Source organism: Carettochelys insculpta, chromosome 29 (assembly GCF_033958435.1).
Source record: "Carettochelys insculpta isolate YL-2023 chromosome 29, ASM3395843v1, whole genome shotgun sequence".
Taxonomy (NCBI): domain Eukaryota; kingdom Metazoa; phylum Chordata; order Testudines; family Carettochelyidae; genus Carettochelys; species Carettochelys insculpta.
This window is the reverse complement of record NC_134165.1, coordinates 13551294-13568590: the sequence shown is the minus strand read 5'-3', so window position 1 is coordinate 13568590 and position 17297 is coordinate 13551294. Positions and strand designations below refer to the sequence as shown.

The following is a 17297-nucleotide window of genomic DNA, read 5'->3' as shown; positions in this document are numbered from 1 at the left end:
GGCGTGTGTGTTTGCACTGGTGGGTGTATGAACCTCTTGCCCCAGGACAACAGGGAAAGGGGTGTCTGTTCGTGTGTCTTTTAACTCTTTGTGCCTACGCAATGGGGAAACGGTTGTGTGTGTAGTTGTGTGTGTGTGTGTGTGTGTTTTAACCCTTTGTACCTGTACACTGGGGAAACAGGTGTGGGTTATAGCCCTTTGCACCTGCACAATGGGGAAACAGTCGTTTGTGTAGTTGTGTGTGTGTGTGTGTGCGTGTGTGTGTTTTAACCCTTTGCACCTGTACATCGGGGAAACGGTTGTGTGTGTATGAACCCTTTACAGCTATACAACATGGAACTGGTTGTGTGCTTGCGTGTGTGTGTTAACCCTCTGCACCTACACAATGGGGCAACGGTTGTGTGTGTCTGCGCATGCATATGTGAACAAACCCATGGCATCTGCACAATGGTTGTGTGTACACGCAGGCGCTTGTGTTAACTCCTTGCACCTGCACAACCAGGGAAATGGCTGTGTGTGCATTAACCCTTTCAACCCCCACAACAGGGAGAAGGGTTGCGTGTCTGTGCGATTATTAACCCTTTGCACCTGCACAATGGGGAAACGGTTGTGTATGTCTGGGGCGGGGTGTTTATTAACCCTTTTCGCCTCCACAGCCAAAGGAAGGGTTGTGTGCGGATTAACCCTTTCTGCCTCCACGACAAAGAAGTCCTGGGGGTTGATGAACCCCGGGGCCCCCCACAGCCTGCTGGTTCTGCAGCTCTAACACAGATGCAGCAGGAGGGGCCCTACACCTGCCCTGGCTCCCAGAGCCAACTCATCTTTCCTGTCCCAAAGAGACAGTTACAAACACGGCCCCCGGCCTCCAGAAAGAACTTTCCCTCCCGCTGGCCCCCGGCTGTATCCCAGAGCATCCGTTCCTGCATAATCCCAGCCAGCTCCTGGCTCAGCTGTTCGGACATCGCTGGTTCCGGCTCGGACCATTCCCCTTCTCACTGCCTGGACTTGCGGCTGAGTCCCACGGGAGCCGCCCAGCGGGGGAACGGACGCTCGGTACCCACGCCCTGCCGACAGAGCGTTTCCAAGGCGATCCCTCACCACGTCGCCGTGGAAACTTTCAGTACCACACACGGACGGGGGCGGAGGATGGGGAGCGAACATCTCTGGATTTGAGACGCGTCCCCTCAGCTATTGCAGCAGCAAAAGCCTGGCCCCAGGGGGTGGGGGGGGACCCACATAGGGTAAAACTCCTGGTGTCTCTGCAGAGACCCACCTGCAGGACCAACCAATCAATGGCCTTTATTAACCGTTTAGGGGCAGCACCACGGGACAGATCACCCCCACTGCTCAGCACTGTCTGAGCCCACTGCCCTACTCCACAGTGACCCCGAGACAATCAGTGGGACGCCCCAGCTCAGAAACCTGCCTGCATGGCCTTGCTGAAAGCCGCCTCCCTTGTGGGGACCAGGCTCACCAAGCAGTGGGTGTCTCCTGAACCAGACACCCACTTCCCCGGTGCCACCCCCGTACGCTGAGCTGGGTCCCAGAGGCTCCATTGCAGCACAGAACAGAGCTGCTGGGGAATCCACACCCCACTTGCAGGTGGTCTCCACAGATTCACAGGCGGTCTCTACCCCAGTGCCCAGGGACCGGGGCAGGGCCGGGACCATGTCATTCCCAGGGTTTTACTAGCGAGACTTTGCCCTCCTAGAGCCTCTTTTGGCACCGATCTCCGGGTGCCGAACTCTTAGCAGCGGCACCAGCTCAAGTGCTGGCTGCCCCCTACGTTTTCCCCAAGGGGAAACTGAGGCACACTGGAGGGCTGTGACGTCACGCAAGCTCCCCAGGGGAACCAGCAGCACTGGGAAGAGAAGCCAGGCATCCTGGCTTCCCAGCCACTCCGGCTCCAACCACCAGACTCCCCCCACCTCCACTCCCAGAGCTGGGAAGAGAACCCAGGAGTCCGGCTTCCAAGCCCACCCCCTTCTCCCAACTGCGGAGCCCATCCTGACCCACTCCCCCAGCGTGGGCTTCCAAGGCGCTCCCCCAGACCTCGTGCTCCCTCAGAGCCTCATCCCGGCTGCCTTCCCCTCGCGCTCCCCCCCAGCCCCAGCCGCACTTACTGGGTGACGACCCCTTGGCACGCTCCGGGCTGAGGAGTTCCCGGCTGCTCCCCAGGCCCCACCCGGGCCCAGGGTGGGTGGGGGTGGAGGCTGGGCTCTTGGTGAAGATGCCGCTGATGAACTTGAGCATCTTGCGGTCCCGGGTGGAGGCCCGGCCGCCCTCCCGGCCCCGCTTCAGCCCCACGCCGGCCTCAGAGGGGCCTGAGCTGGCACCCGCCAGGCCCTCCGAGTCCAGCAGCAGGTCGCTATTGTCCAGCGTCTTGCTCTTCCCTTTGCGCGGGGACAGCTTGGCCCTGGTGGGGGGCCGGGGGGCTGGCTCCGCCGCGGCCTTGCCGCCCCCTTTCGTGCGGCCCTTCACCTCGCTCTCTGGCCACGAGAGCCGGTTGGCCGGGCCCCCCTTGGGGGCGCCTTTGCCCGCCTTGGGCTCGGGGCCCAGCCGGACACCGCTGGTGGTCACCGTTTTGAAGGGCTTGTTGCTACTGGCCAACCGCAGGCGCCGGCTCCCAGCTGCCGGGTGAGGGGACGAGGAGCCGGGGCCCAGGTGGGAGGAGAAGGAGGAGCCCCCGACTCGGCCGCCGCTGCCCTCGGGGCCGCTAGGCTCTGGTGCCTCCGGGCAGCCCCCCCAGCTGGCATGGCTCAGCAGCAGCCGCCGGCCCGGAGCCGCTGCGTTGGAGGAGCAGCTGGTGGTGAGGGGTGGCAAACTTTCCCTGGGCGGCTGGCTCCGCTCACCTGGCACTTCCAGAGGCTCATTCGCCCCCAGCACTGTTGGGACCATGATGGCATCCGGCTTTTGGGGCACAACTGGTGCAGCGGGGAGCAGTGGAGAGTCCAACTTAGGGGACACAGCTGGGTGCAGCGCACTGTCCGGTGTGGGCGGCACAACTGGGTGCAGTGCGGTGTCCAGCGTGGAGGGCAAAGCTGGATGCAGAGCGGCGTCTGGCTTGGGAGGCACAGCTGGATGCAGTGCGACGTCCGGCTTGGGGGGCACAGCTGGATGCAGTGCAGCGTCCGGCGTGGAGGGCACAGCTGGATGCAGTGCAGCGTCTGGCTTGGGGGGCACAGCTGGATGCAGTGCGACGTCTGGCTTGGGGGGCACAGCTGGATGCAGTGCGACGTCTGGCTTGGGGGGCACAGCTGGATGCAGTGCAGTGTCCGGCGTGGAGGGCACAGCTGGATGCAGTGCAGCATCTGGCTTGGGGGGCACAGCTGGATGCAGTGCAGCGTCTGGCTTGGGGGGCACAGCTGGATGCAGTGCGGCGTCCGGCCTGGGGGGCACAGCTGGATGCAGTGCGGCGTCCGGCCTGGGGGGCAGAGCTGGGGCAGCTGGAAGCAGTGCAATATCCGGCTTGGGGGGCACGGCCGGGTGCACGGCCGGGCCCGGCTTGGGGGGCACGGCCGGGTGCAGCGGAAGGCCCGGCTTGGGGGCCACGGCCGGAGGCGTGGGGCTCAGCGGCTCCGGCGCCCCGGGGGGCGAGGGCAGGCGCCGGCCGGTGCCGTCGGGGGCCGGGGGGCCGGGCGCCAGCTGCAGGAAGGGGTCCCCAGGGCCGCCGCCGCTGGTGCTGATCCACAGCGCATCCTGGCGGTGGAAGCTGCGCTCCTGCCTCTTGCTCTTGGGCGCCTCGTCCGGCCGGGGCGCCGCCAGCGCGGGATCGGGGCCGGCCGGGGGGGCTCCATCCGCCGCCGCTACGGGGCCCTCGCCCGCCTGCAGGGACTCGAGCTTGACCAGGGTCAGGGAGATCAGGTACGTGGTCCTCCGCTGCAGCCCGGCGCCGCGGCTGGCGGGCCCGGGGGAGCGGCCGGCCGCCAGAGCGCCCCGCATCTGCGCCCCGCCGGCCGGCCGCCGCCGCCGCCTCCCCGCCCAGGCCCGGCCGCGGCTCAGCGCTCAGCGGCGGCCTCGGAGGGGGCGCAGCTCCGGGCCCCGCGGCGCACGGGCCCCTCCATGCGCTGCGCGGCGCGGCCGGTCCCGGCTCCCGAGCGGGGGGACCCCCCTCCTCGCCGCCCGCAGGGGGTGGGCGGGGGGTGTCCGCAGCCGGACAGGGGCCCCCCGGGCAGCCGCCGCCCGCCTGGAGGGTCGCGCCGGAGCCCCGAACCCCGCGACCTGCAGCCGCGAACCGGGGCCCTGGGGGAAGTGACTGAGCCGCTGAGATTTGGCACCTCGGAAAGCCGAGAGCCGAGGCGTGAGCCTGGCTGCCTGGGCGCGGGGAAAACCCGGCCTGGATTCCCTGGCTCCGGAGCCCCTGGCCTGCTTCCCCGCCCCTCCAGCGGGGTTCGAGGTGGGGGCTGGGGAACCTCGCGGGGGTCACGTGGCCCCGGGCGCTGGCCTCTCCGGGCTGAGAGGAATAGCTGGGGGGTGGGTGGGGGAGGGCTCTGAAACCCCGTGGGTGGTGGGAGCCCCGTATGAGAGAAGGGAGCCGGGCGGGGCTGGCTGCAGTACCCGGGGGAGCGACCTCCTGCAGAGACTCCATCCTTGCAGGGATCCCCTCCGCCTCGGTCTCTGCAGCGCGGCCACACAGCTCTGGGCTCGGGGCTCTTACTGCAAGCGTGTGCTTGTATCGCTGGAAACAATGGAGCAGGACCCTGCTGTGCCAGGCGCTGTACGTTGTGATTATTACAGCAGCGGCTCCCATTGTGCCCCGCGCTGTACGCTATTAGGTGTAGTGAGGTCGTGGGCACAGTACGTGATTAGGTGTGTTGCGGTAGCAGCTCCTACTGTGCCAGGTGCTGTACGCTATTAGGTTTATTGTGGTCGCGGGCACTGTACACTGTTAGGTGTGTTGTGGTAGCGTCTCTCATTGTGCCAGGTGCTGTACACTATTAGGTGTGTTACAGTAGCTGTTCCCACGGTGCCAGGCGCTGTACTCTGTTAGGTGTGTTATGGTAGCGGTTCCCATTGTGCCAGCTGCTGTACACTATTACGTGTGTTATGGTAGCGGTTCCCATTGTGCCAGGCGCTGTACACTATTAGGTGTGTTATGGTAGCGGTTCCCATTGTGCCAGGCGCTGTACTCTACTAGACATGTTACGGTAGCTGTTCCCATTGTGCCAGGCACTGTACACTATTAGACATGTTACGGTAGCTGTTCCTATTGTGCCAGGCGCTGTACTCTATTAGACATGTTACGGTAGCTGTTCCCATTGTGCCAGGCGCTGTACACTATTAAGTGTGTTATGGTAGCCATTCCCATTGTGCCAGGCGCTGTACACTATTAGGTGTGTTATGGTAGCCGTTCCCATTGTGCCAGGCGCTGTACTCTACTAGACATGTTACGGTAGCTGTTCCCATTGTGCCAGGCGCTGTACACTATTAGACATGGTACGGTAGCCATTCCCATTGTGCCAGGCGCTGTACTCTACTAGACATGTTACGGTAGCTGTTCCCATTGTGCCAGGCGCTGTACACTATTAGACATGGTACGGTAGCCATTCCCATTGTGCCAGGCGCTGTACTCTACTAGACATGTTACGGTAGCTGTTCCCATTGTGCCAGGCGCTGTACACTATTAGACATGGTACGGTAGCCATTTCCATTGTGCCAGGCGCTGTACTCTATTAGACATGTTACGGTAGCTGTTCCCATTGTGCCAGGTGCTGTACACTATTAGACATGGTACGGTAGCCATTTCCATTGTGCCAGGCGCTGTACTCTATTAGACATGTTACGGTAGCCATTCCCATTGTGCCAGGCACTGTACTCTACTAGACATGTTACGGTAGCTGTTCCCATTGTGCCAGGCACTGTACTCTACTAGACATGTTACGGTAGCTGTTCCCATTGTGCCAGGCGCTGTACACTATTAGACATGGTACGGTAGCCATTCCCATTGTGCCCGGTGCTGTACAAACACAGAACCAAGGCAGGGTCGGTCCCTGCTCCGAGGACCTCACAACAGAAGTGTCTAAGTATCCAATGCACTCACTACTCTGCCTGTCCCCATACGCACCCTTCCCTCTTTCCATCCATCCCCCAGCCCCTGTGCCCCACTCCACTTCGGCCTACCCGCCCTGCCCTCGATGCCCCGGCTCCCTGACTCCCCACCTTCCCCGGGCTTTCCGTCCCTGAGATCCCTGCCGGCTGGAAAGTTTTAGCCGAAACTGTCCCCTGCCAGGAAAGGCCCAGCAGAGACTCAGGCGCCGCCCGGATGAGCAGAGAGCCCCCAGCGTGTGTTTGTGGTGGTGGGGCGGATCCACCCCAGCCTCAGGACGGGACAAACAAGAGGGAAGGTGGCTTGGGCCGGGTGATTATTGACGGCTGCTGCCCCTCCAGCAGACGGATTCCGCCTGCCGCCGGCTGGGGGAGAGGCCGGTGCCGGGACATGAACCAGACCGGGGGAGGAGGAGAAACCGTCTCTAAGTGACAGGAGACCTCTTCCTGCCCGTGTGGGAACGTCGGCACCCACCGGTCAGCGCCCGGCACCGACTGCCAGCGGGAGGGGGGTCGCTAGGGGCTCCAGGCTCAGCCCAGGAGGGGGTGTAGCCCCCCGCGCCCCCTGTGCAGTCCCCACCCTGCCTTCTCCGCCGAGGCTGCTGGGGGCAGGGGCTGATTAACGCCAATTGCAGCTGCGCATCCTCTCTGACGGGGCTATTAAAAATGATTCACGCTCAGACCCGACCTGCGCTGCCAGCTGCCAACCCCTCCCCCCCAGCGCCGTCCCCCGCCAATGGGTGGCGTTGCCCCCGCTCGGAGCCACCCCTCCTGGGCCTGGGACGGGAGATCGAACCCTGCTCTGCCCGCGTCCCCACTGCGTCTGGAGAAGCTTAGCGCGCACTGAGGCCCTATTGTGGCTGGCTCCAGGGCCAGGATAAGGCCTTTGTCTTCTCATTAATAACGACGCCCTCCGCCGTGCCAGTACAACACCACCCAGCGAGCCTGAGCCCTGTTTACGGATGGGGAAACTGAGGCACGGAACAGGGGGACGGTTAGTTGAAGCCTTCGCGGCAGTGACCACAGCCAAGAGTCCGCACTGGGTCAGCCCAGAGGCCCATCTAGCCCCGTTGTCTTCCAACAGTGGCCCACGCCAGGTGCCCCAGAGGGTGTGAATAAAACAGGTGATCCCTCCCATCCCCCATCCCCAACCTCTGACAAACACAGGCTCAGGACACGGTCCCTGCCCAGCTGGGGTGGCCGCCATTGATGGACCTAAGCTCCGGGCAGGTATCTCGCTCTTTTTTGAGCCCTGTTCACGCCCCGGTCTCCACAACCTCCTCTGGCCGGGCGCTTCGCAGCCCGATCCTGCGCTGCACACAGAAAAACCTCCTGTTGGTTTGAAACCTCCTGCCCGTTCATTTCACGGTCTGACCCTCGTCCTGTGGATGTGTAGCCGGGCAGTAAGATGCTCTCGTCTTATTCCCGAGCCTTTTTTAACGATCCCGAATATTTGCTTTGCTCTTTTCACTCCTGCTGCACATCGAGGGGATGTTTCCAGGGGATCATCCGCGGTGACTCCGAGATCTCGCTCTGGAGTAGTTACAATTAAATGAGTCCCCATCATTTTGTGTGTAGGGTCGGGGTTATTTTTTTCCAATATAGCAGAGGGGGAGCTGAGCGAATCTGCATCTGCAAAACCAGCAAGAACTCCTGTGGCATTTTATAGACTAAGAGGCATTTTGGAGCATAAACTTGCGGGGGGCAAGGACCCGCTTATGCTCCAAAATACCGGTTCGTCTATAAAGGGCCACAGGACTGCTTGTTTTTCCAACATGCATCAGTTGGTATCTATCAGCATTAAATTTCCCTGGTCATTTTGTAGCCCGGTCACTTTGTTTGGGGAGGGAGAGGGCACAGAGGTGCCGCCAGCCAGCAGGGTCACCCCTCGCCCCCGTTGGAGCAATGGGGAAACCAAGGCAGGGGATTCAAATGTCTCCCTCTGCAGCACCCCCTTGGGGAGTGGTACATGCAGCCCAGACCTGGCAGCCCCCGGACCGATGCCAGCTGCCAATTTGCTCTCCGGCCTTTGGGGGTCCTGGCAGAGCAGAGACACCCACTCCCCTCACTGGCTGGATGGCAACTAGCCCCCCCCCCAGTCACGGTGGCCTCATATGTAGGGTGACGAGGCTGGGGCAAAATGGGGCTGTCTAGGACGGCCCCCCAGACCCCGTGTCTGGCTCTCAGCTCCATTTCCCCCCTGAATCCTAAAGCTCTAAGATTCGGACCCCTCTTGTGATGGCAAAGTCTGACCGTGCAGCCTAGTGGCCATAGCGCCACACCAGGACTGGAGAGAGCAGGGCTCGGGGCAAGTCAGTGTCGTGCCTCAGTTTCCCCATCCTCCAAATGGAGCTAAGGCCCCTGGCCAACGTTCCCTGCAAGCTGAGCGCTTAGGCGGCCGCCCAGGATAGTCAGGTGCTGCCCGGCTGGTTTGCAGAGTGCCTGCAGTGGGCAGCGTGTGTTTCTATGGGTGGTGCGCATCCGCGCATACCTTGGTGCACTTAACAAAATTTATTCCATCCATGGACGGGAAACGTTCGAGGGACCCCCGATCCTGGCCTCCCTGGTCCTTGCCTGATCCCCCGATCCTGGCCTCCCTGGTCCAGCTGTTTGGGAGCGACGGGCGACCAGGTAATTATTGTGAATGAACAATCACCGTGATCCCATCTCATTGAGATGATGGAACTGGCGACCAGCAGCGGCGGGGGGGGGGGTCCAGGGAGACTCGCAGCTGGACCTGCAGAGCTTGGCGCTGCAGGGGATGAAGGATCTGGGGCCTTGGCACAATCAGAGGAAAAGGCAAATCCCCAGTTTCCTCCCCGTGTGACCTTCCTGCCGAGCGAGCTCCCCCGCGCGCCCCCGGCAAGCAGCCAAGTCCGCCGGCGAAGGCAGACCAGACTCTTACCCCGCTTGGGCTGATGAACAGCGGGGAGGCTCCCAGAAGCCCTGGTGGGAGAAGCCCCTGCCCTTATTACAGCACTACAAGGCCATCCGAGCCCCCAAACTACCGCCTTGACACGGCGCCCGCTAATTTTTTTCCCACCCATGTGTGGGATAAATTTTGTTCTGTGCAGCTGTGACCACCCCCAGACACACACGCTGCCCGCTGTGGGCGCTGCTCAGCAGCGGGGTGGTCCCTGAAGCTCTCCTGGGCGGCCACCCAAGGGCTGAGCTTACAGGGAACGCGGCTCAGGCCTCACACTTTGAGCCAATCTCTCATTATGAGAGCTCGGGAGAAGCTCTAGAGGCAACTTATTCCACCCCTGCGGGCAGAGGGGTTCTCTCCTCCTCCGAGGCAGCTAGTCCTGGTGTAACCCACACCCCGGTCCGGTGGGGTTCACTGTCCGTGTACTGGCACTGGGCCACTGACGCAGAGAAAGACTGAGTCAGCAGAAAGGGATCTGGGGGTTACAGTGGACCACAAGCTAAACATGAGTCAACAGTGTGATGCTGTTGCAAAAAAAGCAAACGTGATCCTGGGAGGCATTAACAGGTGTGCTGTGAGCAAGACAGGAGGAGTCATTCTCCCGCTCTACGCTGCGCTGGTGAGGCCTCAGCTGGAGTATTGTGTCCAGTTCTGGGCACCGCAGTTCAAGAAAGATGTGGAGAAACTAGAGAGGGTCCAGAAAAAGGCGACGAGGATGATTAAAGGGCTGGAGAATGTGACCTCTGAAGAAAGGCTGAAAGAACTGGGCTTGTTCAGTTTGGAAAGGAGAAGATTGAGGGGCGACATGAGAGCGGTTTTCAGGTCTCTAGAAGGGTGTCGTAAGGAGGAGGGAGAAAACTTGTTCTTTTTGGCCTCTGAGGATAGAACAAGGGGCAACGGGCTTAAACTGCAGCAAGGGAGGTTTAGGTTGGACATTACGAGAGAGTTCCCAACTGTCAGGGCGGTCGAACAGTGGAATAAATCACCAAGGGAGGTTGTGGAATCTCCATCGCTGGAGACATTTGAGAACACGTTAGGTGGATTCTGTCAGGGGTGGTTTAGACAGTACTTGGTCCTGCCATTGGGGCAGGGGGCTGGACTCGATGGCCTCTCGAGGTCCCTCCCAGTCCCAGTGTTCTGTGATTCTATGAGTCACCTCTACAGCCTCAGCTGAGAGGTCGCCGGCTTTCAGCTCACGCTGCGGAGGCTTCTGGACTGAGCTCCAGAGGGCCCAGGTGCCAGTCTGCCTGTTGGCGCTTACACTGGGCCCTGGCTGAGAGGGACTCGTGGGTCCGGCCCAGAACAGCAAGTCCCGTGTTCCCAGGGGCTTGATCTGAGCAGTGGCGTCCAGGGTTAAGCCCAGGCGTAACAGGTGGCTGAGCCAAAGCCGGCCGGCTAAGAAAAAGCTCAGCTCTGTTAGCACAGCCTAGCTGCGCCCTCGGCTCCTGGCCCCATCCGCAGGGGGAACTCAATGGCTCCATTGCTCGGCTGGAACAGGGGAGGAAGCCACGGAGGACAGACCCCGATTCTTCCCGCTAGCAACCAACACCTCCTCCGCTGCTGCTGGATTCTGGATGCTTCCCGCCCCCCCAGCCCCCTCCTGAGCCTACAAGAATAGATCTATAAAGGGCTCCAGTCCAACCCGGCTGCCTCTCTGAGTCAGAAAAGCTGACAACAAAATTTCGTCGATTTTTTTTTTTTAAAGAATCTGGATTTGGTTGTTATGGCAACAGAAGGCCTGAAAATGCAGCAAAAACAGCAGGCGTAATTAACCTAAGTGGGGGGAAATCAGTGATCAGGGGAAGGATTAAAAAGCCCCTCCAGAAAGGCATCTCGGGGGGCTGGGAAATGAGCGAGTGGGTGTGGCCGGCTGGCGGGCGGGCGGGGGCTGGAGGGGGGTTCAGGCTCCAGACCGGCAGGAGGGGGTGTAGGAGGCGCAGGTAAAACCAGGCGGTGCAGAGCGGCTGGATTGGGCTCGCAGCCTGCAAGGGGGGCCCAAGCGACCTGCGGACCGGTCCTGGTAGGCACCCTACGCCCATCCTCCCCGGGCCTGTAATGCTGGGTGCACCAGTGCCCTGCTGTGACCTTGGCCTGGCCCAGCTAGGGGGGGATCCCAGCTCGAACTGAACCCAGCCGCTGAGCCATGGAGCTGTTTGGCCTGGTGCAAGGCGCTGTACGAACACCAGCCAAAGAGCCGCGTCCTGCCCCCCACGCGCACGCCACGGCCGCTCCCATCTGCATGGGCACCAGGCCTGGATGGGTACAGTCCCCGGCTGCCTCCTCCATCAGGCCCAGCGGGCTGCAGGAGGACCCCGGCCCCACCCTCTCCACTGCACTTTCAAAGGCTGGCGGTGGGCATCAGCTGGAGCTGCAGTGCCCGCCCCCCGGCTCTCCTCAGGGGACAACAGGCCGGCAGGAGCTGCAGGGACCACGCAGCAGGGCCGGCGCTGGCAGAGGGCCGGAAGGTGGGGCATGGGTGGAGGGCAGGGTTCCCAGCACCCCCCACTTCTGTGAGAACAGGACTCTGGAGGGGTAGGGGAGAGCTCTGATTGGCTGCTTACTCCCCAGGAGGCGGAGCAGTGGGGAAAGGAGCCAGTCGGAGGGAGGGTCCCTGCCGGAGCCCCTGCTCCAGTTGTAGGGACTACACTGGTGGGTCTCTGCCCCCTTGAGCCCTCGCTGCTGGGTGGGTGGGGCCGGACAGCCTCCCCGCCTATGGCCCCTTTGCTTTCTTGGGGGGAGGGGTGCATTAAGGGACAAACAGCTGATCCGGGGAGCGAGCCAGGCAACATGAAGCAGTGGGTGCCCTCAGACTTGAGCTCTGGGGCCAACCCCTGAGTCCTGGCCTTGCGCCACCCCCCGGGCAGGAGGCATGGCCGGGGTGAGCCGTACTCGGGGGCTCCCCTGCCTCCTAGCCCCTGGGGAGCAGAGTGTATCATAGAGCAGCCTTGGGGTGGCTCTAACTGCCACTGCCACTCAGGGAGCGCCAAGGGGGCTCATTCCACGCCCCCTTCCTTTTCCCCCATCTGAGGTCCGCTCTCACCCAGCACCAAGTGCAACGTCTCAGACGCCCCCCCCACGCCCCCGGCTGCTAACAGGCCAGCGTGTTCCTCTTTGGGGAGCTATTTATAGCAGCAGCCTCTGTACCCGGCTGGGCTCAGCAGGTCAGGCTGGGAGCAGGCACACTGAATGGGGAAAGTAGCCCCAGCACACAGGAGAGCGACTCCCCTTAAAGGGCCAGGAGGATGCTGCCCGCAGGCTGGCCAGAGAATGGCCTAGGCCAGCGATCGCTGCGGCTCTGGGTTGGGGGCGGAGCGCTCAGGCTGGGATAACAGGGGTGCTGCGGGCTGGGCGGAGAGGCACCCGCAGAGCTGGAGAGGGGCAGACTGGGGCATCGGCACAGCAGGGAGGCTATTGAGGAGCCCTGGCAGAACTGGGGGCTGGGGGGCGCCACGCCTGGCACACACGGAGCCTGTGGGTTAGGAGTTGTGTTCCCTCTAATTTTTCCCACCCTTGGGCGGAATAAATTTTATGTGCACCGTCATGCGCAGATGTGCACCACCATAGAAAGACAGGCTGGTGGCTGTGGGGGCTCTGCTAATCGGCTCTGCGGCACCTAACTCTCTCCCATGCCTGGGACGGCCGGGGGCTGCAGGTCAGGACCGAGAGGTGTGGCCAGAGCAGGACCAGGAGCTAAACTGACCCATCTCCCACTTGCACAGGGCTGGGCATGCCCGGCAGCGCTCCCCCTTACACACCCGCCACCGCCTTGCGCTTTGAATCAAGACACAAAGGCCCCACAATGTGCAGCTCCTAGCACCGGAGCAGCAAAGTTCCCCAGCGGCGGTGCAAGCCTGCCACAGGCAGCAGGTGCAAGCCTGGGGAGGGGTCCTGCCGTGGCAGCTCTCACAGGGTTCCCTGGCTATGACCAGGGCATCTTAGTCCCCGCCCAGGATAGTGCCAGGTGAGCACAAGCTGACACAAGGTCACCCAGGGCTCTCTGTTCGTCCTGATGGGTAGTGGGGAGTGAATGGGGTCCAGGCAACTGGGCCCCTTAGGGAGCCACAAGGGAGCTGAGCCTGCAGGTGGGTTGTGGTTCTGAGCTACGCTCCCACCAACACCCCGACCTCCCTGGGGGTAAAGAACAGGCGGCAAAATAGGCTAGTATCTTCAACCTCTATCCCATTGCCACCACCAACGACCCCACTGCTAATCCCACTGGCCACACCAATGACTCCACTGCTAATCCCACCACCCACACCAATGACTCCACTGCTAATCCCACCGCCCACACTAACAACTCCACTGCTAATCCCACCGGCCACACCAACGACTCCACTGCTAATCCCACCACCCACACCAAATGACCCCACTGCTAATCCCACTGCCCACACCACTGACCCCACTGCTAATCCCATTGCCCACACCACTGACCCCACTGCTAATCCCACCGCCCACACCAACACCAACAACTTTACCACTAATCCCACTCCCCCACCAACAAGCCCACTGCTTGCCCACTCTCCCACCTCCCACCCCCGACCTCTCTTCAACCTGCTGGCCCCCAGCCCCCAGGCCTGGCTCTCCACAAACCCAGCCAGGAAGCAGAGCTGTAGCTCCCCAGTGGGGGGGGGCCCCGCCCCGGCAGGACTATAATAAATTCAGCCGTGGGCGGCTTTCGGGGAGGCAGGCCTGCAATTACACCAGGAGAGCGGAGACAAGATGTTTGTCTTCCCGGCAGGGTGTTTGCAACAGAGGGGCCCAGCCCAGGCCCACCTGCTCCCCACTGTGCCAGTCCTCAGAGAGGAGGGCACATCCCCCCTGCAACCCAAAGTCAGGGAGAGAATGGGGCACAGCACCCTCAGCTCCCCACAAATCGGGCCTCCCTCCCCAGTGCATCCCAAGGACTGGGGAGGATGGGAGCATAACCCCCCACTTTGGTTGCTCTGTGCTGAGTCCCAGTAGGGGGGGAGGTTGGCTACCCAGCCCTGAACCTCTCCCCGCCCCACATCCAGGGTAAATGGGGCCTGAGCCTCCCAATCGCCCATCTCTCCCTGCCCTTCCCAAATCTGAGTGCAAGTGGGGCACAGCCCCCCCCCCCCCCGGCTGCAGGGGGGCATCTCCTCTCCCCCCGTGCTGCAGCTGAAATGTGAGACGAGGCCCCACATGCAAACGGGGGTATGCCCCCCCCAAGCTGCCACGTGTGGGAAAGCTCAGGGTGCCCCTCCCAGGACTCTGGGGAGCCAAGAGCCCCCGCCCCCCCCCAGCTCGTGACAGAGCTGCGCCCATTGCTATGGCGACCCACCCACAATGTGCGCTGCAGCTGAATCCCAGAGCCGGCCCCCTCCTAGCCCCCAAAGCAGAACCAGCATGGGGGGGCAGTGCCCCCCTTCTCCAGCACGTCCTGGTGCCGTCAGACAGGGACTCAGGCATCCAGGCTGCCCACGGAGAGACCCCCTCCAGCACTGGGCAGCTGCCACACCCGCAGAGGCAGGGAATACCCTCACCCCTGCTCCATCCCAGAGCTGCGTCGAGGGGACCCTGTCTGCGACCTGGCTCAGCAGAGTGGGGCGTGCCTGGGTCAGGCAGAGCGGGCAGCCCCCCGCCAGGTGCTTGGAACCGACAGCGCCTACAGCAGGCACCCGGCTGCATGGGCCTGGCATGGGGGCTGCCCCCACAAGTCACTGAGAACCCATTCCGGGGCCACCCACTGCAGGAGCCTCTGAGATGCCACAGCCTGGGTCGGCGATAGGGGACATGTGGGGCAGGAGGAGGGAGGGCAGAACATGCCACAGAAGGTGTGGTTGGCTCAGCCACGGTCAAATTCCCTTCCTGGTGGGGCTGGAAGGGGTCAGCCCCCCCCCACCTGGCTATTTCCCAGGATCCTCACTGCCAGTGTCTAAAGCACTCCCAAGCTCTGGGGCCTAACCCCAGCTCTGCCACTGACTCCCTGGATGCCCTTGGTCAAGTCCCTGCCCAGCTATGCCTCTCTGTCGGGGGGAGGGGAGCTGTACCCTGCTGGGGGGGGCGTGCAGCCTGGATGCCCGGGGCGGCATCCGGACCGACTTGCTGCGGCCGTGCGGGCCACGGGAACTTTCTTCTCCCCTTGGCGCATTTCAGGGAGGCAGAAGGCCAATGGCCGCTCCATCAGGCACAGGCCGGCCGTAGGAAGATGGCCCAAACCAGGCAGTGGGCAGAGCCAGTTCCTTGCCACACCCCCCTCCCGCTTCACCTCTTGGGGGCAGCCTTGGGACCACACTCCGCTCCTCAGTCTGAACCCGCACACCCTGGGCATCCGGACGGTGAGCAGCGGTCCCTGTAAGCTTAGCAGTGGGACGGCTGCTCAGGAGAGCGTCAGTTGCTAACCACCCGATTAGCAGAGCGAGCCCGGCCAGCAGCCTGTGTTTCTATGGGTGGTGCACATCCGCACAGGCCTTGGTGCACATAAAATTTATTCCACCCCGCGGATGGTAAAAAAACGCGGAGGGAACCCCGCTCACCCAGCCAGGGGCGGAGTAGCACATCCTCACAGGGCAGACGGCGGCGTGAGCGTCGATTACCTCCCTGCTCCGGATCCGGGGCCCGAGCTGCCGGCTCAGCGGAGAAAGCCGAGAGCTGAGCACTGGGCTTGTCCCTGCGGTGATGCCTGGGAACCCTCCCCGACCTGCCACGCTGGGCGGGGAGGAAGCCAAACAAGCTGCGTTGTCGCTCTCTCCCTGAGTTACCTGCCAGGGTGGCGCCTGGCAGCTGGAATTCACTGTCTGCCCACAGCTGGCCTGAGTCAGCGCCGTTGCCTGTGCCCTAAGGCGCGGGTGGAACCAGCGCAGAGAGAGAAACACCCGGCTTGGTGGGGGCGGGGGGGGGGGGGCAGCTCAGTGCCCTGTGCTCAGAGCTCGGCCACCTCCATTTCCATCCCCTCCCAGGTGATGGGTACCCGGCTGCAACCTAGCAACTGCATCTCCTCCCTGTTGTCATGGCAGCAGCGCAGCGGGTTGCTCCGGGGGAGAGGGCAGCCATTGTGGAAAAGAAAGGGGCGGGAGAGGCCAGGCTGATGGGGCAGCATCGCCCCCTGTCAGGGGCTGGTGAGTGCCAGTGGCAGGTGGGGGCACAAGGGGAACAGGCGGTGCCAGGGCAGGATGGGCAAAGCCGTTGGCATGGCAACTCTGCTGGGCATGACTGGCGCTGCTCCTGTGGCCCAGATGCCCCCTGGCTGTGAGCTCGCGTGGCAGTGCCAGCCTGGGTCACAGCTGTGGTGTGTGCCAGCCACCAGCTGGGGGTGTTCCTTGGAGGGGACAGAGGTGCAGGGCACTGTGAAAGGGCACGTGGGGGTGGCTTGGGAGATGGATCCAGCTGGGGCAGCCGTCTGTGTTTTGGGGGGGGGTCCTCTGCACCCCCTGGCCAGACAGGACAGAGATCGACTCCCCGGGAGCTGCGGCTGCAGCGGGTGGAGGGGGGCTGGGAAGTCAGTATTCCCAGAGCCCCCCCCCAGGCTGGGGGCCCTGATGTCCCAGGAGCGGAGACGGACCCCAGGGTCAGGGCGTGTCAGGCTCTTGGATTTTGTTATCGGCATCACGGAGACCACCCCAGGCAGACCCCAAGCAGCCCTCCTGGGCCGCAGTCAGGCCCACGGCTTCATTGGGGCGGCAGCCACCGGTGCTGACCTGGGACAGGGAGATGAGGGGCAGCTTTCCGGGGGGCACCGTGAAATGAATGAGGCAGAGGAGATGACCCCCATGGCCCTCCCACCCCCCACAGACAGCCTTCTGTCACAACCAGGACTTCACTGCCCCTCAGCCTGGCCTGATTACCTCATAGCTGGGTCAACCTCATAAACACAGATGCCCCCAAGGCATCCTCCCCTCGCCCAGTCCATATAAAGGCACGGGGCTGCCTGTGCCAAATGGCTCCGGCGCCCACTTCTTCCTTCTCTCCATGGCAACGGCTCCGGCACCGGGATGCACCTGTGCGTCAGAGCGGGAGGGATGCCTTGCGAAGAGCCGGGCGCGGGCCTCGAACCGGCCGCAGGCGGGGAGCAGCGGGAGGCAGAGCACAAGGCCCCGGCAGGAGTCAGGTGTCCCTGTTGCACAGGAAACCGCAGCACGAAACCCCAGGCCCGGAAAGGGCCTCGCGTGAGAGCAATCGGCCTGAGCCCGGGCAGGTGCAGCCGGCGATGCTGCTGGGTCCCGGGTGCCGGACGAGGTGACCGCTAGGCTCCAGCAGTCTCAGGTACCCGGCTGGGACGGGCCCCAGGCTGGCATCATCCTGCCCAGCTGTGATATGGTGGCATATGCCCGGGACTGGCAAACCCCAGCCTGGCCGGGGAAGGTGC

At 62.9% G+C, this 17297-nt stretch overlaps 1 protein-coding gene across 4 annotated transcripts in view; it reads right to left on the bottom strand.

The window, feature by feature from the left end:
• AGAP2 (ArfGAP with GTPase domain, ankyrin repeat and PH domain 2) overlaps positions 1-17297 on the bottom strand; it is a 48226-nt gene that overhangs the window by 27859 nt on the left and 3070 nt on the right. For 3 of the 4 annotated variants that reach the window (XM_074979506.1, XM_074979508.1, XM_074979507.1), the window contains exon 1: positions 2124-3983. The exons of the other annotated variant lie outside the window; for it this stretch is intronic. In XM_074979506.1, coding sequence (XP_074835607.1) covers positions 2124-3942 — 1819 coding nt within the window. In that variant the 5' untranslated portion in view covers positions 3943-3983. Of the gene's footprint in view, positions 1-2123; positions 3984-17297 lie in introns of those variants that run through there. 4 annotated transcript variants of the gene reach the window in all.